The sequence below is a fragment of the Chinchilla lanigera genome, unplaced genomic scaffold, assembly GCF_000276665.1.
Source record: "Chinchilla lanigera isolate Chin_1 unplaced genomic scaffold, ChiLan1.0 scaffold00009, whole genome shotgun sequence".
Taxonomy (NCBI): domain Eukaryota; kingdom Metazoa; phylum Chordata; class Mammalia; order Rodentia; family Chinchillidae; genus Chinchilla; species Chinchilla lanigera.
Genome location: NW_004955410.1, coordinates 36519187 through 36544837, shown reverse-complemented (window position 1 = coordinate 36544837; position 25651 = coordinate 36519187). Strand labels below are relative to the sequence as shown.

Genomic DNA, 25651 nt, shown 5'->3' with positions numbered 1-25651 from the left:
GAGGCTCCCTGCTTGCATAGCTGACTGGCCAGCTGTGGGGCCAGATGCCTGTTCCAAACTCCAAGGTGACCAAATTCCTCTCCCCTCCCTCTGGCTGCCCTCATCACATGAGCCGTGACAACAGGTGAGAGATAATGACAGTGTGAGGATTGTGTCTGACCATATCCGGCCAGATGTAGGTCATTTCATTGTTCAGAGAGGTCAGTCATACCTTCGTGCATCACAGTGGTCTTGGTCCAGGAGCCTGTGTGGCCCTCAGTGACCTATGAGGAGAACCGAAGGGCCAGATTTGGTTTACTGTATAGTTTTAGCCAAGTCCAGCACTGATTGCTGGACCACTGTTCAACGCACAGGCCGTGTCTCCCAGAGCACCACCACACAGTCAACTCAGCTAATACAGAGGAGCTAGTAGATCTTAAAAGATCCTTAAACAGGGGCCTTTATGAGGCCCAACGTCCCTGTCCTTGAGAAGAAGGTGTAGGGATTATGTTTTCTTCTTCTTTTTTTTGAGACAGGGTCTTCCTATATAGTTCAGGCTGACCTTGAACTCATTATGTGCCGCAGGCTGGCCTTGAACTCGCAGTTATCCTTCTGCCTCAGCCTCCCAAGTGCTGGGACTACATGCACGCTCCACCCAGCATTGCTTTCTTCCATTTTTAAGGTAAACTTTTGAAACAGTTGTTTATATTCATGGGTTCCAGTCATTCCTCAGCTCACTGCGATCTGAGTTTGTCTCTATTGGTCCAGCTCCTTGCCAGACTTGGCAAATATCCTTTGGTGCTTCTCAGTCTTTTTCACTTGATCTTTTGACATTTGCCTTCGTTGGTCACAGCTATTTTCCCTTCGTCCTTTGTGATAACTCACGCTTGTTGTCTCCCTCCTCTCCTTGGGGCTGGAACTTGCCACTCTGTTTCCAGGGATCCTTTCTCTGTCCGTCCTTTGAGGGCTGATGTTCTTCTGGGTTTTCTTCTGGATTCTTTTCTGTGACACACCGCCCCCAGGTATCTTACTCATCCCATGAATCCCATTGTTCTAAGCCTCCAGCGCTAACTGCTTACTGCTGTTCTGTGAATATTTCCAAGGCATCAAAAACAGACACGACCGAGGCTGATGTGTCACCATCTCCCCCACATCTCTCCTATCTTGTATTCATATTTCTGCTGTCTTAGTGAGTGATATCACTTCCCACGCTGTGGTCCAAGCCCAAAATCTGATTCCCAGCCTTGACTGCCCCCTCTTCAGAGCTCTAGCATATAATCAATTGCACGTCTCAGCAGATTCTCCCTCCCCTATAGGATGGCTTATAAATGTCTGCATACTTGGGACTCTTCACATTTTTAATCCCATCCCTGACCACTCTGGCTGATGCTCTCTGAACTGCTCTCAGGGCTCAGATACTTAGAATGCAGAATTATTTCTGTTACTTTCCCAATGTGCATATGTTGTACCTTCCAGCTGAAATACACTTCCCACCTCTTTGTAGGACTCTTTCACATCTCCTAAGTCTCTGCATTGAAGTCACTAACTTCCCATTTTCCTCTTCCTAACACACTACTCCCACAGAGCTGACCATATTTACCCTATTTATCTTTGTATTACTACCACCAACAAAGCATATGGTACAAAATAGGTCTATGATGAATGAATGGATATTTTCCAATGAAAGAGTACAATTAGTTTTTTTTTTTCCCCCTTATGGTACCAGAAATTAAACTCAGGGCCTTAGCTCCTAGCTACATCACCAGCCCTTTTGTATATTTTATTTTTGAAACAAAATCTCATAAAATTCCCCAGGCTGAGCTCAAACTCATGATTCTCTTGCCTCAACCTCTCAGGGTGCTGGTATTACAGGTATGCACCACCATACCCTGCCGAGTAGTCTTTTACTGAACAAAAACTTATCAAGTCCCTACAACATCAAAGGGATTTAAAGAGTGAATAATATTTAGAACAATCTACCAACATGAGAATCATGAACAGTGAATAGTTAATAGAAGCAAATTTCTAATCTGTCCTTTGTGGGCTGCTTTTCCAGAATTCATCGGCCAGATTCTGAACAGTGCCTTGGGGTCACCCATGCATGCCGTCCTCCTGACTCTCCAGAAGCAATTGGACTCGTAACTCATACCTGAGACCATGGGGATTGGAATAAGGTAAATGCTGGCTTTACAGCTTTTTCTCCATTATTTCTTTCAAGCATATACTGTACCTGTAGGACAATACTTTAAAAATCTCCTCTGGAATCTTCATCAGATGTGACTGCTTCCTGGGAACTTAAGATGTTCTTATAGTGTTGAATATCCTATGGGTATGAAGAAATGGGAAGTCTGAGGAATGATCCTTCAAATTTTCATTTTTGCTTCATGACTAAATTCTTCATCATTACTCTATTGATTTTTTCCTAATATGACACCACATAAGGAAAATGGGGTTTTGAGAAATTGGAAAGACTTGCTGCCTGTGTTAGTCAGCTTTCCATCACTGTGACAAAATACCTGAGATAAAGAGCATCAAGGAGGAAAGACTTATTGTGGTTCACACTTTCAGAGGTTTCAGTCCATGGAAAGCTGGCCTCGTTGCTTTTAGGCCTGTGGCGAGGCAGAAACCTCAGGGCATGACAGAGGAAAGCTGCTCACTTCAAGGCAGCCAGGAAACAGAGAGGCAGTAAGAGCCATAGAGAGACAGAGGAAGGGTCAAGAGTCAGGCAAAGGCACTCCCCCAGTGACAGACTTCCTCCAGCTGGGCACCACCCCTTAATAGCTCATTCAGAGATGAACTCATTAGTGAATTAATCCATTAGTGAGCTGAGCACCCACATGATCCAATCGCCTGTCTAGGCCCTGTCTCTGAACATTGTTGCACTGGGGATCAATCCCTGAATATATGAGTGTTTGTGGGACACTTCATATTTAAACCATAACATTGTCCACCTTTGGGCACATTTTGACCAGAGACACACCAAAACTGCAGGACATAAGCAGAGTAGTAAAACCTTTTTTTTGGGGGGGGGGTGGTTGCACTGGGGAGTAGACCCAAGGCCTTCACACTCCGCTATATCCCCAGCCCTTTTTCTTTTATTTTTGAGATAGGTTTCTGCTAAGTCAATAAATTGCACAGCCTGGGCTCAAGCTTGTGATCCTCCTCCTCCTCCTCCTCCTAGAGTGCCTCTACCCACCATACCTGGCTTCTAACTGGAAACAACTCTGCTTCAGCCATACGGCTGATACACAGCCCTTCCCTCCATCCCCACCGTCAAACTTCTCTAGCCTCTTACTTTTGTTTTTTGTAACATTTAATGTTATTTACTTCCTTTTTAAAATTGTTTATCTCCCCTTCTAGAATGTGAGCTTCATGAGGGCAGGGATTTTGTTTTTTTTCAGCACTATGTGCTCAGCACTCGGAGCAGTATTTGGAAGACACTTCATAAACACTTGTTGACTGAGCAAATGATAACTTCAAAAGTTGCTTTGTTAAGAGGCTAAGGCACACTAAGGTCTCTAAAAATCTAATTCAGGTGTGATTTGATACACTGTTCCCTTAATGCTTTTATTCACCACCGAGATGATCATAGTGATGGACATGCTCAATAAGTTTACAGGTGATACATAATGAGAAAGACAGCAAATAAACTGGAGGGTATAATCAGGATTCCCTCCCCACAAATCCTAAGAAAATGTAGTAGTGAATCATATCTAACAATATAAAGCTGATAAGCACAAATATAAAGTACCGAAAGATTCTCAAATTCAATTATACAAGTACAGAGTGGAGGCGTAGTGGCTTACCATTGCACACGTCAGGAAGAGATAGTCTCCTGTTGATTGGGAGTGCATGATGACTCAACACAGCATGATGTTGCTTCGAAAAAAAATTCATCTTTATATTATTAGAAATACAGTGTTCAAGAGGGAAACTAGTTCTCTAGTACTCACTGGTAATCTGACCACATTTGCTCTGGTGTATGAATTTCGAGCTTCATACATTCAGAGACATCGATGGACAGATTATTTAAGAAGAGCAAAATGGATAATAAAGGATCTGGTAAAATGTTATTTAGAAACAGCAAAAGGATCTAAGGTTATGTGTGGGTGTATGGGAGGAGGGTGACAACTAGCAGATACAGCTGCCTTCTGAAGTTTGAGGAGTTATCCTGCAGTGGAAAGGTTAGATTTCTTCTGGGTAATCCTGAATGACAGATTGAGGCCCAACCAGTGGAAGATGTAAGCATGTATATTTCAACCCTCTAGAATTTATCAACAACTCTATTTACCTAGCAACCAAATGGACAACCATAGGAGGTGGTAAAGTCCTGACTCTGGTGGGATGCTGTCCGGAAGTTGGGCAGTTGTACCATTTGCTGGGTGAATTTGTAATGGAAGTTCAGACACTGAGATAAAGGAATACAGACAGGAAGGTTAGCCAAAATAGCAAGCATATATTGTGTGTTAATTATATGGCAAGTACTTTAATAAGTGATTTTCATTTCTAATAGATCAATTCTACTAGCTCCATTTTACAGATGAGAAAATCAAGGCCTGGGGAGGTTAAGTAATTTGCCTAACATCTTACATGTGGTGCAAACCAGATCAAGGTTTTGAACCCAATCAGATTTTTTTACCTTAATTATTATTATATAAGCACCTTTATTTCTAGAAAACCATTCTTTTCTACTCTGAGAGTCTCTAACTAATGAAGTATCATACCAACAAGTTTATTACCTCAAGAAGTAGATGATTCTACATAAATAGCTTTCTTCTTGTCTAGTATGCAGTGACTAAATTGGTCTGGGTATCTATACTGTAGATGGGAGCTCAGCTTGGGACCAGGCACACAGTAGGTGCTCAATAGTTATTTGTTAAGTGAAAAGAATAGACAAATAGAACCACATAAGGTTGGCTGCATCTGGAATGGCAGAATCTTAATATACTGCACCCAAAAAAAACCAAGCACATTTGAGGTGGTCTTCTAAGGACAGCAGGGGCAAAAGTGATAATCCATCATTCCTGGAAAATCTTTGGGAATTCTTGCTCAATCGTTTTGACAATATTCATTCCAACAAATATTTATTGAGTGCCTCTCCCATGATGGGGATGCAGAAGTGAGTGGGAGGACACTGTTTGTGGGGCACAGGGGGATAGTTAAGTAAAAATTTCTGCAGGATACAGTGTGACAAGTGCTGTAGCAGGTGTGTGTGTGTGTGTGTATGCACAAGTGCGTGTGTGTGTGCGTTTTAAATATTGTGGAAACAGAGCAGGAAGGAACTAATTCTACTTGGTTTCTTGGTTCAAGGAGTTGTCTTGAATAACTTCTACATGTTATCTTATTTGAGTTTGTTCTGTCTTTTAAATACCATAAGAGATTGTGATACTTTCTTGCACAGAAGGGACCAGGCACACAGTAAGTGCTCAATAGTTATTTGTTCAGAAGATAAAAGCAGGGAGGTTAAGTGAATGCCCCAAGGTTACACACCTTCTACCAATAGTTGTTAACATTCCTGGAGCACTTAGGATCCCTGGGGTTCTTTCTAAAGCTTCTAAGACCTTTAAGCCTCACAAAAGTTCTATAAGGTAGTTTTCATATCAGCACCATTTTATAAATGAGAAAACTGAGTCACAAGTCTTCAATAACTTGCCTGGGGTCTCATAGCTGGAAGTGGAAAACTACAGTTGGCATCCGTGCAGTCTGGTCCTACAGACACACACTCACCTTCTGCACCAAGTCATCTTGACTGGTCCCGGAAGAGCTGGGGCCTGCACACTTGTGCTCTGGACTCTGAGGTCAGCTTTCTTGCAAGTGACTTTACTCTTCAGCAGATGCTGCATCCAGATGAGGAGAAATGGTAACATGGGTACACAGACAGGGCAGGACGTTTATGGTGTTTGGGGAGCAGTGTGGGGAAATCTATACTATACATTAACGTAAAGCTGGCAAGCGTCACCGCACACACTTTAGACTTTCTGTGTGGTTCACAGGGTTCCTCACAGCAGCCAGAATTTAGCCTCTTCTCCTCCAGCCCTATGGCCTGGGCTCAAGGGGATCTGAGTTAAACCAGCCACCAGCACTGACCCTGCAGCTTCTTGAAATTTAGTTTAAATTTTTCTAAAAAAGAAGACAAGAAGTAAAACATTAAGAACGCAACCAGTTAAATTCAATACCTGGTAAATTAACAAGAATGGAGATAGAGCAAGGGAGAAATAAAGCACATAATTGCTTAAATTGTCCATCTTTCTATAATAAAAATTCTTGGATTGAAAAATAGTTCAGTCCAATGTTATTGTGCCTTCATAATTAAGTTGGTTTGGCTCTCTGGCAAATCTAACCGAAAAAGAATTGGTTATTAAAATGAATGAAGTAGATTACCCCCTCCTCAATAATTACTGCTTATGCTAATATGGGCTTGGCCTATATGATCAAAGCAATTGTGTTTTTGAGATACTCATCTCCCATAATTTTTGGAGATGTGGTAATTTTAAAATCAGCTGCAGCCTGGGATTGCTGTGGTAGGTGGCAGAGCAGAAAAGGTCAATGTTCTGCATTGAATCCTTTAGAGTAGGTGGGGTGGTGTTGTTTAGTTTTTAGTGTTTTATGTTGTCATTTATGGGGACTTAGTATATTCAACTGACTGTCTTGGCCTTTGTCTTTATGGATTTTTATTTTCTTGGCTTCAGGTCCCTGGAAACATTTGTTTTGCTGGTAGCAGAAGAATTAATTTCATCACGTTTTATTTTTGTTGCTCATATTTATTTCTAATATCCTTTAGTTCAAGACTGCTTTCAAGTGTCATGGAACCTGTCTCTATGTCTCTACAAATAAAATATTTCTAGTACTAACTCTGGTAAAACCTTATAGGGATAATTAATGTGATGCCCACTGGATATTCATGAGGCTGATTCTGCAATATTAGTAGCTAGAACAAAGGTATGTTTTGGAAATTGCATTTGAGGTTTATCATTGGACTTAGCATAACATATGACATTTCATGTTTCTTAGCTCAGTTATTTTTGAGTTACGAGTAGTTGTATCCTTATAATCATTTTTTTTCTAGTTCATCAATAAAACTTGCAAAATTCTTTTCTTATATATTCCATTCTTTAAGCTTGAAGGTAAATTGTTTTCAAAAACCACATCCCAAACACACCATTTTTCATAGAGCTAGGAGTAAATGAATAGAATGGGTTCTACTGGCATTTGGGATGCACGCCTAATTACAACTCTCAGCATTTCCAACATATAATTTACTAAAGTTGAGGTTTTTAATTCCAAACTTTGAGTCCGCTGGGATGTTGGAAATATATCAAGAATCAACTTTCTCAGACTGACCTTTAGTTTGTTCGTTGTCAAATTAAAACATTGTCTATTCCCAGACTTCAACATGTCTGAACCTTTTTGAATCTGTTAAAAGATCCAGGCTGAAGGCTGGCATGCTCTGTGCTGAGGAAAACAAGCTGCCCTTGCCCTACTCTGTGACGTCTTCTGGTGCTTTCTGCATGAACGCAGACAGTCCTCGTTGGCTCCATCTTTGCTTCAGTACCAAGTCATCTTGTACCTCTGTCACATCTTCCAGGGTATGGAGGAGTAAGGTACCATGGTTTCAAACCAGGTAGATACATTTTATATTAGAACTGATATCACATGCTTTCCAATACGAGGCTGAGTCCTGGACACCAAGAACGTACAAATATTCTGTTACTATTGTCCACAACTTAAAAGTAATAACCCATGACTTAGAAGAACTAGGTTATGTGTGACCTTAAACAAGCAAAATAACCTATTTCTGTAATAACTATTTCACAAGGTTATTGTACTGAAATAAATGCTTCTGAGTATATATGGGAATAAGCACAAAAGATGGAACATAGTCGCGAGTTTAGAATGAATTTATGTGAAACGTAATAATCCATGGAAATTCAGATGACCAAATGACTTCAAATCCATATTATCTGCTGCTAGCCATTTGTTAAGGCAGAAAGTGTCACTTACAAATGAGTAACTACGTCTACCTATGCCTTTGCTGTCTGAAATCCCACATTCAGAAAAAAGGTACTTCAGTGATAACCCATTAATGTTCATGATGTATTTTCATAATTGTTTATTAATGAACAAAAAGGAGAAGGAAAATTAGATAAATAAAATGCCTTTATTTCAAAATAACAAAAAGGGACAGATATCTGACTATGGAACATTCTGATGATAATATAATTTACATACAATTGTAAAATGTGCTTTTTATCTTTGGTTTTGAAAAATTGTGTTGATTTTGAAGGACTGATTCTTTTTTTATTTTGGTGGTACGGGGATAGAACTCATGACCTTGTGCTTGCCAGGCAGACACTTATGCCACTGAGCTATATCCCCAGCCCCTTGGAGGACTGATTCTGAAAGACTAAATGACTAACCATGTAGTACTTTGGGTTTTGTTTTGTTTTGTTTTGTTTTTGCTTTGTTTTGTTTTTGGATTTTTTTTTTTTTTTTGTCTTTTTGAGACAGGGTCTTGTTATGCAGTTCAGGCTGGCCTTGAGCTCACTTTGTAGCCCAGGCTGACGTTGAGCTCACAACAATACTCCTGCTTCAGCCTCCCGAGTCCTGGGATTACAGGCATGTGCCACCATACCCAGCCTAGTATTGTGTATTAGCTAGTAATATACTAACAATAGCTATTAACTATTTTTCTTTTATTATTTCTGTTATGGCCTACATTTATTTCTGTCATACAAAAGGAATGATTCAGTTTGATAAGTGCTTGCTCTTGGTCCCCATCAGAAAGTAAGGAAGAGAACAGAAGAGAAATATTCCTTCTGGCCCTCTGAACTTGAAAAGAGTATTCTCTGAAGTTGTCAGGAACTAACATTGCAGTAAAATTACAAGAAAATTTTGCTGAGAAATCTTTTCTCATCTGCATGTTATTTGACTGAAATCTGAGGTGCTTGGATTTCAGCACAAAGGTGACTTTGGAGGAGAAAGTTAGTGCCAAACTGGATATATTGTTTGTATGTTATGTAAGAAGGAGAAAAAAAAAAAAAAAAAGTAACTGTTGTTTACTACTAACCCATAAATTTAAGATTATCCTGTTACACCAAATGACAGAGTTTCCAGACCTCAAGCTATAGTTTCAGCTATGTTTTCATAAACTATTACCTGTATTCACTTAAAACTAAATATAATTAAATATTAAGTGACTCACCTTATCCAATTATATTTCAAAAGTACAGTTATCTATTGCATCAGAAGTGAATTCTAGCTGAATTGCAAAAATGATATGCAAACAAAATATGAGTCTTTTTCCTGACTGTAAATACCTGTGGAGCTCCGTGGAGCTCTCAGTAGTAGAACATATTCCTAACCATACACAAGGTCCTAGGCTCAGTGCTCAGCACTAAGGGGAAAAAAACCAGAATACGTGTACAGTAGAGACATATATAGAGAGTAAAAGGGAAAAAATGAAAGTCACAAAGCCACCTAATTTTACTAGACAGACATTATCAACCATTAACATTTTGTCATATGTGATGGGCCTTTATTCAATACACACACAGATCCCCAAATACTCATTATGTATAAATTTATATGACTGTTCTGTTATAGAAAGTATAAAACAAACCACCGTTGGCAGAAAGCACAGTGAGCCTCATGCTCCCACAACCTATGGCTGGCCCACCAACGTCTCCTCCCACAATTTTGCTCTTTTGGTTGGGGGATGGTACAAGGGATTGAACGCAGGACCTTGCACACACTGGACAATCACTCTACCCAGCTTTATTTTGAATCAAACTCTAAATATTGTATCATTTCACCCATAAATATTTTAATATGGATCTTTAAAAGATAAGGACTTTAAAAAACATAATCATCCCATCTAAATTAATGACCAATGCTTTATAAATATGAACTTCAGTAAAGTTTTAACTGTCTCATAAATATTCTTTTCTCTGTGTGTAGTACTACTGGGGATTGACCCCAGCACCTTTGACCTGAGCTACATTCCCAGCCCACTTTTTATTTTGTATTTTGAGACACTGTCTCCCTAAGTTGCCAGGTTGGGCTAGAACTCACAATCCTCCTTCCTTGGTCTCTCAGAGTGCTGTGATTACAGGTGTATACTACCGTGCCCAGCCCTTATTTAATTTTTATAGCTTGCTTCTTTGAAGCAGGATCCAAAGGAAGCTTACATATTGCAATTTACTGATATCTTTCTCCTCCCCCAACCCTGAGGAGGGTGGGCAGTGCTAGGGATCAAACCTAGGGCTTTGATTATATTAGACAGCGTTCTCTCTACTGCTGAGCAACACTCTAAAGCTAATATATAAATCACCACTGGGAATAGATGTGTAGTTCAATGTGCATGAGGCCCTGGGTTCAGTCCCCCTGCACCTGATGAAGAGAAAAAAACAAGGCTGGGTGTAGGTGATGACCACTTGTAGTCCCAGCACTTGGATGACCGAGGCAGGAGAATGACGACAGAGCAAGACCGTGTCTCAAACTAGCAAAAATTGGGAGAAACACGTTTATATACATAAACACAGATATATATGCACATGTGTATAAACAATACAAGGGTAAACACCACAAAATAATAGTTATCTTAAGATGGGAAAGTATAAAAGTAGAGGGGATAGAAATTAAACTGCTTTCAATTTGCCTTGCTTTGTAGATTCCACTTTTTTTTTTTTTTTTTTTTGGTACCGGGAATTGAACTCAGGACCTTATGCTTGCCAGGCAGGGGCTCTGCCCCTGGGCTATATCCCCGGTCCTGTAGATTGACTTTGGAATCATGTAACAGTTTTATGTAATTATGAAAATAGTTTTTTAAATGTTAATTTCTATCTTTTAAAAAAGACATCTATATACAATTTGCGATACACAGAGAACTATGTTAAGTGACTTTAAAACACGCTAAGCCAGGTACCATGGCACGTGCTTGTCTTCCCGGGACTCAGGGGACAGAGGGAGGATCACTTAAGCCCAGGAGTTTGAAACCATCTAGGCAAGGTAGCAAACCCAGTCTCAAACCACAAAACAAAAGAAATGAGACACCGATTGGACCGTCTATCCCTAATTGAATATAAGCTAAGCACAACAACAATTTTAAAGTTTTTATAATCGTATTGTTGGTGATAGTGTGGATATTGCCATTTTCCGTGTATATGAGCTGGGCAAATATTATGAGATATTCTAATTGTATCATGTTTGGTGCCTTTGAGAGAGGATTCTCAACATGGGAGGAAAGGAGTATAGAGAAGACAGAAAAGGTTAGGTACAATCTCTGTGGCCCTGAATTTGAGCTAGAAGTTATTGATATAGACCAATGGAGTACTCATGTGTGTTTGTATGCAGATATACTGTCCAGCTCTTGTTTACTAAAAAGACCAGAAAACTAAGCCAGTACCAATGAGCACCTCTGGTGTCTATATTATTATTTAGCCGAGGCAGGAAAATTACCTATGCACATGTGCATAAACACACATATATTGTAATATATCCATATATGCATATATTCAATGTATATTTAACATCTATTTAGCTGTTCTTCTATTTTTAGTCATTTGGATTGTTTCTATTTCTTTACACTTACATACAATGCTACAACCAAAACTTGGAAAATTGTGCTAAAGAAATAAGTGCCCAAAAGTTTGGTTGCAGCATTATATGTAAGTCGGAAGAACTGGAAGCAATTTAAATGTCCAGAAATAAAAGATTTGCCTCAGTACAGGTTTATTCAAGTGGAATTAATTGACTAGGTGGTAGGAACATTTTCAAGCCCTTGATTAGTATTGTCAGATTGCCTCTAGAAAGGTTATACCGGGTTACATCCCAAGTGGTGGGGCGGGAGAGAGTAACTGAGCCCCTCTGTTCGTGGTGATAGTTATTTTTTAGACACTTACACTGACATGTTTCTGCCAATCTGATGTGTCAGCCTGAATTGCCCCTGTATTTCTTTGTTTACCCCTCTTTGATTTTCCTGTAAAGACTCTTTAAAGAATTAAAGAAGTACTATAGGAAAAAGTGACATCAATATAATACTCTCACACTTACATTATGAATTAATATCTACATGTCAGCAAAGACTAGAGTGGGTTTATCACACATAATGTTGCATGTAATTAATATTTTAAATTATTAATATATATCACAAATGCATTAAAATATGACTTTTTACAGCTTTTTGGTAATTTTGGGAGCTACCTTTGAAATTACCGAGGTTTTTAATTGGAACTTTATTTCAGCAGAACTCATTAAGTGTGAAACTTATTTCCCAGACATGGTTTAGGAAATTAACTAACTTTGTAAACATTGTTTCATTTTGTTTCCTATGCACTGTATACATACATTCCCTTGTGTACATTATAAAAGCCAATAGACACAATCACCTACACTGGAGCTGGGGAGATCTTAAAGTTCATCTGGTCTAACCCTTTCATTTTATACTTTGAAAAAAAACTAAGGCAAAAGGCAGTTATGTAACTTTATTAAAGTCACACCGTCACTTTGTGCCAACAATCCAATTTTGATTCTATGTTGTGTTCTTTCCGTGTAGCGTCACAGAATTAGCAAAACTGGAAGGCAGTATGCAAAAATAAAAATAATTGTGTTAGTAAAATGGATTTGGGGAGTTCTACCTTCAAAATTCTATTATATTACCTTTTTAATAAAACACAGAAAATGGACCAATAGTTATATTTTAAAATCAGATGAAAGACCGCAGCTGTTATTTAGGAACCTAGAAATAAAGCATGGAGCTTCTAATACTTAGAAGGGATTTATAGAAATAAAAATAGACAAAGTATGAATTACATGTACTGTATAGTGATCCGGCCATATTTTTTTTTTTTTTGTACTGTAAATCGAACTCAGGACCTTATGCTTGCTAGGCAGGCACTTGTGCCGCTGAACTCCATCCCCAGTGTGATCAAAGGACAGTGAATGTTTAAATTTAAAAATTTTTTTTACAGTAAAAGACATGTTTCCATTAATCCCCTTCAAAATACCCTCACTTCAAACACGTTTATCCTCCTCATTCTTGCTGCTTTCTGAAGCAGGTCTGGTAGTCCTCTGTTGTGAGCGTCTATGATGTGTGATAAAAAATATGGCAGATGCAGCTACTGAGGAGCATTTAGTGGAAAGGCAGGCTCATAGAAGCAGTACAGTGTGTCCTCCGTCACCAGATCTGGAGTCCTGTGACTTTTGGCTCATCCTTAAAGTCAAAATGACCATGAAAAACAACATTTGAGTCAATTCAGGACAATAAGTCACCCACGTGGAACAACTGAACCCTTAATTCATGAAAGAGGACTTACAGAGCTCCTTCAGAGTGGCGAGGGTGACGGGATAAATGTGCCCGAAGTGAAGGGAGAGTATTTTGAGGGAGGACTTACAGAAATTTGTCTTTTACTGCAGTGATTTTTTAAAAATTTTAGCATATGATATTTTTCAATAATTATCCGTATATCTGTATGTATTCTTGTACACTGCTGTACTTTATTTACTTTACCTCATTGGATTCTAACATTAACCTCAAGCACAAAGAGGTTCTGTGACTTATCCCAACCTCCAGGGTGTCATACTCAGGATTTGAACCTAGGCAGTCACAGGCATACTGGGCAGCTTGAAGATTCAAGCTCCAGCAGTCAATTTGATTGCCATCGAGAGTTGGTGTGAGGGTCTCACCCTGCCAGCTCTTTTCCTATAGGGTCAAAGTTCTACCTTGGAAATCTATTCGTTTGAATACCATGATAGAATTTCTTTTAGAGCAAACATTTTTAGATAGTTCTTTTTAGTCCCTCATCTGTTATGTGCTAGCTATGATTGTTCTTAGCCGTCATCTATAACCTGAGTGTGATAAAATCTCAGTGGGTTGTAGAAGGAATAAATAAGATAAATTGTATTCAGTTTAGTAGAATATCTGACACGCAGTAGTCAATAAAGAATTGCTGTTTTCAGGTACTACTGTCATCATCCTCAGTTTACTAATATCATTTGTTATTTACTTCTTAATATTTAATGTTTATTATTTATTTGCTATTATCATTATTTCTCTCCCTGTCTATTGTTCTCTTTTTCAATGCAAAAACTTCTGGAAGAGATGATCTATTACCCAAGGGGCTAGTGATTCATTAGTTGTTTTTCTACTGATGGGAGCAAACAGAGAGGCATTAAAGCAGGGGGAAAGAAGGGAGATGTCAGAGGTGGGGAGACCGCAAAGATGATTAGAGCAAAGGTTTCCTCCAAACTATTTAAGACAAGTTTATAAAACAGCTCAGTTGAAGTCCACTGCTCTTCTTTATATGGGCTCTGTAATCTTTATAAGGGTGGCAGAGGGCCTCATAAGGAAAGAGGTAGGCCACTCTTAGCAGACGGTAGAGACTGTGTGTCCCTGCCCAAGGACGTCTGCGCCCCATGGCCTCCTGCTTATCTGAGCTGCAGTTGTAAAAGTGGGCAAACAATCTTCCACAGACTTTTCTGTTTACTCTGCTTGGAAACAGGATTTTTGCCATGGAAAAGTTCCTTTTTGTACCCGTCAGTACAAGACGTGTATTGCACAATGGGAAAGATTCTAATACTTCTTGTGAGGCTGGAATGTAGCCTGTAGTAGAGCACTTGCCTATCATGTGCAAGGTCAAGGTTCAGTACCCAGTACTGAAAAAACGAAAGTATTTTTATTAACCTGTGTACACATTGTGCTCCAAGACTAGGGCTGAGTGCCATCGCCAAGGTGTCCTTCTATTGTACGCAGAGGTGAGAGGTCAACAGGTGGCCTGGAGTGGCAGCCTCACACTTCCCCTTGGAATCCTTGTCCGTTCACTGATGTGAAGGCTGCCAGTTTCTCCCTCAGGTCCAAGTATTCTTTCATCATCTGTATTGTATTTTTTGCTTTTCATCATTATGAAAAGGACATGAGCACGTGGTACAATACCAAATGGTGCAAAAGGGTATTCAGCGAAAGGTACGTTTCCCTCCCATTCCAGCTCGGCAGTGCCACTGCCCAGAAATCCCTACCATTCGTTCATTCATTCCTAAGACATGGTGGGGTGCTGGCCGTTCTTCTGGATGCTTTGGAACCAGATCCCTGCCTTCCAGTAGGAGCTGATGGCTACAAACCAGAAACCCGAGCAAATGACCTTTATGCTACAGAGTAGTAAGTGTGACAAACAAAGAAGCAAAGGTTGGGAGTGGTGAGGGAAGCAGGGGAAGAGCTACTGTGGGAAAGACAGTTTCACACAGAGAAAGCAGGTTCTAGCAAGTTAACTTGGCAGGGTGTGAGGCAGAGCTTTTAATTTTCATTTTTAAACACTTATAAAGGATTTATCCAAGGCCAAGCACTTCATATGTGTTAACTCCCTTAATCATCACAACAAGACCAGGCACTCTTAGCATCTTCCTTGTAAAGGGAAACTGAGGCACAGAGGACTTTGAGCGGCTGCCCTAAACCACACAGCTGTTGAGTAGTGAAACCTGAAATTTACCGATTGCCTCTGCTGCCCCACAGTAGGGCTGGTGGCAGGAGCGGTGGCGGGCTGATTCAGGGTGAGGGAGAAATCCATCAGAAAATCCTGAGACATCACACGCGTGAATGTTTATCTAGGAGTGTGCGTTTTTAGGTTTCTGTTCCCTTAGTACTAACTATGCTTGATGCTCAACTTGAAAACAGTGCTTACTTATGGAGAAGAGGAAGGTTTGATACTATGTAAGCTTTAGATAAAGAGGTTATCATATCAAATAATATTTTGGTCATGACTAATCAGTTATTTTTAAAAGTTTCACAAATGTCTGTTCTGGGGCTCTGGCAGTACTTGTGTATATGGCCACGCTTCCTTAAGACAATAAATCAGTTTAACAATTCACTGGTTTGTTAGTACGACCAGAGTGTTGTGTTCATTGTCACTATCTATTTCCAGAACACTTCCATCACCCCGGACAGAAGCCCCAGACCTGTTAGCATCATCAATCTCCTCTACTTCAAGTCAACCACTTTAAAGATATCTTAACCAGGGGCTGGGGATATAGCTCAGTGGCATAAGCGCCTGCCTGGAAAGCATGAGGTCATGAGTTTGATCCCCAGTACCGCAAAAAAAAAAAAAAAAGATATCTTAACCAGTACTCTGTATTCTGTTTCCATTTATTTGCCCATTGTGAACACTTCATATAAGTGGAATCTTTCAACATATAACATTTTATGACTGGCTTCTTTTCCTTAGCATCTGTTTTTCAAGATTTGTCTATTTTGTAGCATATATCAATCTTTTGTTCCTTTTTATGCCTGAATAATATTCCACTGTATGCATTTGCCATGTTTTGTTTATCCATTCATTGGCCAATGGCTCTTTGGGTTGTTTCAATATTTCATCTACTGTGAATAATGCTGCTATGTACCTTTATGTACAAGTATTTTGTTAACATATGTTTTACAGTTCTCTTGGGCATATACCTAGTGGAATTGTTTAGCTGTATGATAAATCTATGTTTAACTTAAAATCAATTTTTATCACAGCGTATCACTTATCACCTCACTACTTGGAAGAGGGAATGTAAATGAGCAAGTAACTGCTTTAGCAAATGTCCTGCCATGGCCTATTTATGTGAGAAGGTAACAGATTAGTAGTGGTGCCTCCTGCAGTTTTGAGTCCCATGACCTTGAAGAGCATGGAGCCCACTGGATATATTCTCCATGCATTCTCCATGGAGGCCACTTTTATGTTCCCCTCCATACAACAGGTAAGGAGTGGCCAAAAGGCAGTTGTCCCTAAGTACCTGGGATGCTCAGGCTTGAGCTACCCAGCTTGTCTATGTGCCTCTAAAAAGTATCACGAACAGTCAGTCTGAGAAGCCTTGAGACAATTACCAAATCATCTGAGAATAATGTTAGTGGTGATTGTTTTTGCTACCACTCTATCCTAGTGTAATGCTAGATGCTTTTTCTTAGACTCATGCTCTCCAGTATGGTGGCCACTTGTCTCTTGTCAGTATGGTAATTAAGTCCTTGAAATTGGTGAGTCTGAATTGAGAGGTACTTTTATGGAAAGTACACACTGGATTCCAAAGATGTAGAATATAGGGTATCTCACTCATATTTTGTGCATGTTAACATGATATTTTGGGCATGAAGTAAACTAGAGTACTGACATTAATTACACCTGTTTCTTTTTACGTTTCTTAATGGGCTACTAGAAAAATTTTAGTTGCATATGTGTCTCGCATTGTGGCTTGCATTATATTTGTATTGGTCAGCCCTTGTTCTAGATTATTCCTCGCTGTAATTTGATCGGCTGGATGGTATTATCATCCCCACATTATGGGTGAGGAAATTGAGGCTTAGAGAGCTTAAGGAAATTGCCTGTGATCACACAGCTGTGGCTTAAGCACAAATCTGTCCGTCTCCAAGCCTCAGTTCTTTCCCATTACTCTGTGCTGTCTCCCCCTAGTCCAGAAATATAACCCATGTAATGCAGAAATGACCATGATCATTAGTTATGGCAAAAAGCTGCTTTCGTGTCTCTGTTTTAGAGCACAAGAAAAATGGTCTGTGTAGCTCTGTAAGGTAGAATTTAGGAGTAGTTGGGGGAAATTGCTTATAGGAAGGTTTCTAAAATACCGACTTTCTGTTTGTAACGGTTTGGGGTCAGCCTCTGCCGGGAGAAGGGGATGAAACTGCTTCTCAGGTTCCTTTCATTTCTCTGCCGCGGTTCAGCTGTCAGCGGCGCAGGTCGGCCTCCGCTGCGGTGCTCCCAAGGAGATGAGTGGAGTAAGATGAATCAGGACTCCTGCTTCGCCCTTTTTCTAGTGAAGTATAAGGCTTTAATTTCATTCCATTTCATTTGAATTTGTGAAAACCTCAATGGGACGTTCTCCACAGCAATCCTGCCCTCTTCGAGCCACAGCAGAGAGGAAAGGGAGCCATTGCACTTCCTCTCCCCACCCCTTTGCCTTTAACCATTCTCTAAAATAGGTTTCAACTCAGCCAAGTCTTCCTTCTCCCTGGGGAATTAGAGTTCTTCACTCACACAGCATTTTCGTGTGTGCATCATTAATGCTAGCTGTTACTATTTTTTAAATGTTACGGCTTAATTTTATTCACATTCTACATATAATTATGTAGAACATGTATCATGAGTATAATTTACTTATTTAATTTCAAATTCCAAAGAGAAAGCCCATTTTAGAACACACTAGCTCTTTGAGCAAATTTTCCAAGTTGGGCAGGCAGAGGGAGGACTAAGATAATTGAGAATTAGACTTGGTGGCCCGGCCTCATCCCCAAATGTTTACACTCTCTCATATTCTTGGGGGCTTGAAATGTTGTTGGGAGTGGTTAAACAAAAAGAAAAGAAACACAGTAACAGCTCTCCCTACTGATTTCTTTTTTCTTTTTTCCCCTAGACTGCAAATTATAGCATACTAAAAAACATGGCAGCTTGACTCCTACAAGTACAACTCAAAAAAATCAAACCCTAAGAAGCTACAAGTTTCTAGAGATAAATATGCCACTTTTTCTTGTTGTTTGTTTCTGCTTTTTAATTCAGAATCAAATTTTTAGTCAAAATTTTGGCTTAAATAGCTACATGGAAAATAAATTCCAGCCTTTGTTTTTTTTTGCTTAGTCATTCTTCCGTAAAATTCCTTGCAGGTTTCAGATGTAGCTCAGAATAGATGATAATGAACTACAGAAAGAAGAATTCAGATAAAATTGCTATGGGAAAGGTGTTCTGAGCTGGGAACCAGATGACCTGAATCCTAGTTCTCACTCAAGAATGAATTAGCAGCAAGGTGCTGGGGAATTTTAAATTGCACATTTACTGAACAAGCACTATGTCCAAGACATTGTAGTTCGTGCTGTTGGAGCTACAGAGATATGCAAGACATGAACCCTAAGGGCTTGCTACCTAGTAGGAAAGAAAGCATATTCACAAAACCAATAGGCTACCAAATGAGTCAGTAATGCAATCAAAATTTATGGGAGCACAGAAGAAAATCAGCGTAATTCCAGCCAGGGAGACTGGGGAAGGCTTTGTGAGGAAAGTGATGTTCAGGGTGGTCCTAGCAGTGTGTGTAGGACTCCTGGGTGGGGCTGGGAGGGAAGGAGGTTTTAAATAGAAGGTGCGAGGGAGGAGAGACAATGTAAGCAAAAGGGTACAGGAAAAAAAGTACAGGGCTGGGTCAGGAAACTCGTTAGACAGGAAGGCAAGTTAATTCTGAATAATAAGAGATAAGTTTTGACCACTGGGTTAGAATGGAATTGTTGTAGAGCTTGAATTCCATTCTGAAGAAGGCGGACCTTCCTAGTAGAGGAAAGCAGAAAGACAAGAGCAGAGCCATGAGAGATCAGCTCTGCGAGGACGGTTGTCCGGGCAGCACCAGGTGGCAGGAGTGGGAAGGCAAAGACCGGAGGCGTGGAGATCAGTTAGAAGCTGTTCGGGTAATCTGGGGCAGCGGGAGTGGATGGAGAGAGGAGACACAGGAGACATTTTGGAGGGTGCATTGGCAGGGTTTGGTTTTGAGATATCAAAGATGACTGAGATTCTGAGCATGGTGAGTCATTGAAGGGAGAGGCCGAGGAGGTAGGAGGTTTTCAGGAAAGAGGCTGAGTCTGCTTTTGAGCATGTTTAGTCTCCTCTGAACACAACAGCGAAGGTAACCAGTAGAAAACACAAGCCAAGCACTGATGCCCTCTGCTCGCAGTGCTCCAGTGCCATCTCCTCTCGCTCAGAACAGCCTTTGCAGCGGCGACAACAAGCCTTCCGTGTCCTGGGTCCCTCTCACTCTGACCTCATCTCCTAACCCCTCTCCATCTTGTCAGTTGGCAATGGCCACACTGGCCCAGCCTGCTCCTGCCTTAGGGCTTTTGTTTTTCTCTGCGTGAAACCCTTTTATTTCTGTTAGTTTTCATACTTCCTGCCTCATTTCCTTGTTCAAATCTCTCCTTGTTAGAAAGGCCATTCCTGATGACCTATATAAAACACCAACAGCTACCCGCCATTACCACTGCCCCTTCCCACGTTCCTGTTCTCTCTAGCACTGATTACCATCTGAGAGGCTATGTGTGTACTGGTTTATTATCACAGCCTGGAAACTGAAGGAGTGAGAAGAATTAATAATGAAATAACTCAGTGCCTTCCAGGGTGCAATGAGGTTTGTTACTCGTACACTCTAGTCTCAGAACTGGGCATGATAAGCGATTTGGAAAGCAACTTGGCAGAAGGTATGAAGAGGCATAAAATGTTCATGTCCTGGAACATTTTATGTTTGTGAAATTCTGAAAGTCAGTTCTAAGAAAATAATCTAAAATAAGGAAAAGAAAATATACAAGGAAATGTATACTAATATGATATTTATAATATCAAGAAATTGGTACCATTCTAAGCATCTAACAATGGAAGAAGATAGTTAAATTAAGTAAATTACTGTTCATTTACTTAATTATATATTATTCACTTGTGAGAGGATAGTTATGAAAAGCTGGGTAGCAATAAGGAAAATGCTCGTGAGACAATGTGATGTTTAAAAGAACAGGAGCCACAGTTGTATACACTGTGATTTCAGCTATCTGTAAATATACATACAAAAAAAGATGCTGATATTAAGTGAACTAGGATAATAGGATTATAGATGGCTTATTTTTCCTAAGCCTTATAGATTTTCAGCATTTAGGTCATGTTCTTTCTGTAATGTGGTTATTTGATTTTTAAAGAAATCATTGAAAAACAATAGTGAAAAGAAACTGCTGCTACAACTCATCTCACTTCCTAGATTTGGCCGTTGGGTCCGAATGCTAAGTGTGAGCCTCTGGGCTGATGGAACCTGCCTGTAGCACCAAAGACCATTGATGGAGGTGGCTGGCCCTATAGCCCTTAAGCCCCTAGTCTCGGTCCCCACTCATTCGTGACCCTTTGCTCTGTTGTACTTCCATTTATGATGTTTTTATTTTGGAAAGACTTCTTGCTCAGTCAGAGTTTGCCCAGGTTGGGCTTGAATTTCCAATCTTCCTGCCTCAGCCTTCCAGAGTGCCAGGATTATAGGTGTGGACCACCACACCTGACTCCAAATGGAAATTTAAATCCTCAGCTTTCTGACGTCAAATCCTATGCCCTTAGAGGCTGCACTTATGAACATGCCAGTTCTTACAATGACCTAAATTAGTTTATCACACAGTCATTGACTGGGTGAAATAAACAACTGAATAACTGAATAATTCAATCTAAACTTGTACAACACTTGATGCCAAGAGTCTTTGTGTCTGAATTAACCGATGCATTACTTCAGATTTTCTTGGTGGATATCCACACTATATCAAGAACTGTGAGAGACCCTAATATTCACAAATAACCCTAATATTGTTAACAAATATGTTAACAATTAACATATTTTAACATTTTGGTTATCTGCAATACTCTCAGCATTCAGTTATTAATTAGAATTAATTCTGTCTATTCTGGTTAATGATTTCCTTTGAAAGATTTAGAATCTTTCCTTTGGACAAACAGCGACTCATTTTGATAAAGGAAAAGCTTAGTTATTCAGTTTTAAACTAGCTCCTGTAAAATGTCTATTAGTACTAAAGAATAGAGACTGTTCGCAGGAGACATGTACAATGTCAAAGGAATGCACACTCCAGTCATGACTAATACTATTTCAGAGGAAATTTCTAACAAAAAGGAGATTTTTCCATGTAATAAGCCATTTATTTTAAGCAACAGAAAGTTTAATAAAGATCCTAAACAAATTCATTGTAATGGGTATGAAGGAATTGAATAGAATTTCCCAGGAAATGTCACTCATAATGTTCCCATTTTAATAGCTCAGCATCAATCTTCTGTCTTCTGTGGCTGGAATCCCAGGTAGGAAGCCTTTTCAGCCCTGAGGCAGTAACACAACCGCCCCTCACTACAGCTAAGATTCTTGAGAACTGGGTGTGAGTGAGGAGTTTCTCCCCACGGTGCTTGGTTACCTCATTTTAATGCTCAGGACACAATGACACAGGCACAAATGCTATGCTCCTTCTATAGTCAGATGAGAAACTGAGGCAGACAGAGTACCTTATTCAAGGGGCGGAATGAAATAAAACACACTATATGTTATTTGGCTATTTCACCTTCTCTGTCACACTGAAAGAATACGATCTTTCTAAAGGAATGTCATACAATATGCAGTATAACAACCATTGTTAATTTCCCGTCATCTTGTTTTGAAATTCTGTATCATTTTCATTGTCTTTTACTTCTCTTTAAAATAAAAAAATGATACAGAGAATAAATTGAAAATAAACAAATGTCAAGTTCAACTCTACATCTGTCATGTGAAAAGGAAAAAATGAGTCTCTTTGACTTGCTGTGGCCGTTATGCCAGTGGTTAATTCTGTTGGAAAATTGGTTCAGTCAGAGTTTAGAAGCTTACAACGTCTGAGGGCAGTTTTCCCTTGGACAGTTTGCGCTTCTCACACTTTCTCCCTTTCCTTGGTTGTAAGCTGGTTTCATCGGGGCAGGGTTGACTGCCGGAGCTGTCCTTGGTCTGAGAGGTCAGCGGAGAAGAAGTAGTTCCTAGCATCGCCGACTTCTCACAAAGTTGCTGCACTTCTCAGCTGACCTGGATGGATCCTCCACCCCAGCACAGAGAACATATTGGGAGAGTTCTTAGGAGAGGCCATGAAAAATATCTCAGGTTCTTCATTTTAGAACATTTTCATTTTTCCCTGCTTTTGAGAGCATTTTCCTGCCTTAGATCAAGTAACAGGGAACCTGGGCTTCACTTATTGAGTAAAACTGTGGAAGACTTTTTGTGTGTGTGTGTAACGCAGTTCTAAACACTACAAAAGGTCAAGACAACATTTCTTCCTTTGAAAATCCTTCATTCTTTTGATAAGGCACCCCTACACAAAAGTACAAAACAAGCCAATGTCATAAAGGGATGGATTAGAAGCCATTAGATGCCATGGAGACCAAGTTTTTGGAATCCATAGTGGGATGCTGGGGGAAGAAGAGGTTACCAGAGGCTGAAGCAGTGAAGGTCGTTTCTGGGGAGAGGGAAAGTTTTGTATGGGTCTGCAGAGGAGAGAGCTACTCACAGCACAGAGTGTGTAGTGTGACCCCACTTCTAAAAACAAAACCAAAACTGTATGCATACACATTAATGCAAAGGAAAAGAGTTGGGAGGATTGGAAGGAAGAGTGTCTTAGAGCATTTTCTAATCCTGTGCACAATACCACAGACTGGGTAATGTAGAAGAAATGACAGTCCAGAGGCTGGGAAGTCTGAGAGATTGGCAGCAGCACCTGCTCACCTTTTGGTGAGGGCCTCAGGCTGCTTCATGACGTGGCAGAAAGACAGGAGGGCGGGGCCTGAGGAGAGCAGGAGAAGGCCGAGTCGCTTTTGTAACAATTCACTCTTGAGAAGGTGAACCCAGTTCCACTAGAATGAACCCACTGTCTGGGGAACTAACTGGCTCCTAACCAGGGTGCAGAACTCTCATGACCTAAACACTGCCCCTTAGGCCCCTTCTCAGCACTGCCACATTGAGAATCGAGGTTTCAACACATGAACTTTTAGGGGACACATTCAAACTACACAGGGAGAGAGCAGCTGGCAGATGGTGAGGGAGAAGAAGGAGGGCCTGGAGTTCATAGAGACTTTTCCTGCTTACTGTACATGTGCTTCTGTGCTGTTAGCCTCTTTTCCCAAAGAGGGTTGTGTTATTTTGTATAATTAAGAAATATGAAGTTTACCAAGAATGAGTAGAACTTGGATTTGTAGGGCCAAAGGAAGCAGACGTTTCAGGTGAGAAAAAGGCTGGAGGAAATGCCCACAGGTGGCAAGGGCCAGGGGGTGTTTGGGGATCAGTGAGTAGAACGATGGGGGCAGCAGAGAAAGGTATGGTAGGGAGGGGCTGGTGGAGAACAGCTCTGAATTCAAGACCTCAGAGCGTGAGTCTTTCATCTCTGAGCAGAGGCAGTGTGAAGACTTGGCTTAGGGTTGATTAATCTACCTACTCAAAAATTAATGTATTAGCAGGCATAGTTGAAATCTCAGCAAACTGAGATAATATGAATTCACATCTGCCACTGTTGCATACTGTGAAAGTCCATGGAAATGTCTCCTATAGTAACTGGAGGAAGAGAAGTTCTGACTTACGCAAACCTATCGTTGGACCTTTCAGGAAACTGAAAAATAGATATGCTGTCATGTGCAAGGGGGAGCAGCCAGCCACTTACACATAATCCACAGTATTAATTCCACCGCAAATCTTTATGAAATATTTGACATCTGCAGCGAATGTTTCAAATGTATGAGGAGTGTTCTACCCCCAGCATATGGGAAAGGATTGAGTTAAATTTGTAAAAGTTGAATTAAAATAACTTGATTTTACATTCAGATGTATTCTTTAACATGTTATTTGTTTAAACATCTTTAACATGTTATATTGTTGTTATTTGTTATTTAGTTAATTTACTTAGCTCCTTCGATGAATTAGTAAAATCAATATTTTTTAAACTCATGTTTATAATTGTAGCACTATTCAAACACTGGTGATGTGCACATACTTTATACATACACACAGATACACACATTCATACTACAGACACAAGGAGGCAAAATCTACCGCTACCTGGGTTTGCAGAAGTAACTGACCTACCAGCCAATGTTAGAGGAAGCGAACCCAATGTGAGGAAAAATACTATGGCTTGTTGAACCTTGAGTCATGCACTGTGACTCATTTTCAGTGATTGGATTCTGGATGAGATGGGTTTTTTTTATTGACCAACAAGTGGAAGAAGGACACATCAGACTCCCGGAGTGATGATGTGAGTTAGGTTTATAACGACATCATCTTCATCTCCTGAAATTTCTTGCAGCCAGAAGTGCTGTTTGAGGAAGAAACTGACAATTGATGTTAGTTGTCATTTAGTTGCCCCCTTCTTCAAACTTTGAAGACTTTGAATCTCCAACCCCTCACTCTAAGCTCCCCACCCCACCATCCCTCACAGTCTGTCCTTTTTCAGAGAGGCACATGGAATTCTTAATAGGCAGGAAAACAAGAAACAGAGGACAAAGAAAGATTCAAAGAGGCTTGCAAACTTACGTGGAAAGATTTCTGATTTCATAGGTTGCCTTTCCCTGGCTTCTCTGTTCTCTTAATCATTGAAAATTACTTTGTGGTATCTCTTCCCATCATGAGGGAAAGGCGTCTGACCTCTCTACACTGGGAAGAGGCAGGGACGCAGGATGACTGTGCTTACGTGCTGAGACAGACTCACGCATATTTCTTACAGAGACCTTTTTTTGGGAATAAACAATGACTTTTACATTTTTTCAAATCTTTTCATACAACTCTCTACACTGCTCTTGGTAAGGATTAATAATTCAGTCTAAAAGATATCTACTACTTTCTGTCAAGTTGAATAAAAAATTTTCATATAGCTGGTAGCATTGTGCTAATCATTTGGGTTATAAAAGACAAAAAAATACAGAATCCAAGCTTCCAAAATAATTCAAATAGAACAAGTCTGTTCTCTGTCTGTTTCCACTTTTTAGTCTTTCTCCTTCTCTTTGCCTCTCCCATTGCTCCCTGATAAATGGCTACTATTAAATTCTGAGAGGGAATATATTAAAATCTATCACTCTGAGGTGGGCGTGGTGGTGCATGCCTGTAATCCCAGCACTCGGGAGGCTGA

General features: G+C 40.1%; 1 protein-coding gene across 2 annotated transcripts in view; it reads left to right on the top strand.

The window, feature by feature from the left end:
* The window catches only part of Mkln1 (muskelin 1, intracellular mediator containing kelch motifs), a 316551-nt gene that overhangs the window by 23700 nt on the left and 267200 nt on the right, over nt 1–25651 (top strand). The window contains exons 1-2 of one of the 2 annotated variants that reach the window (XM_013510638.1): nt 565–661; nt 2036–2153. In XM_013510638.1, the coding sequence (XP_013366092.1) occupies nt 2137–2153 (17 nt within the window). In that variant the 5' untranslated portion in view covers nt 565–661; nt 2036–2136. Of the gene's footprint in view, nt 1–564; nt 662–2035; nt 2154–25651 lie in introns of those variants that run through there. The other variant, XM_005377548.2, reaches the window with a different exon arrangement.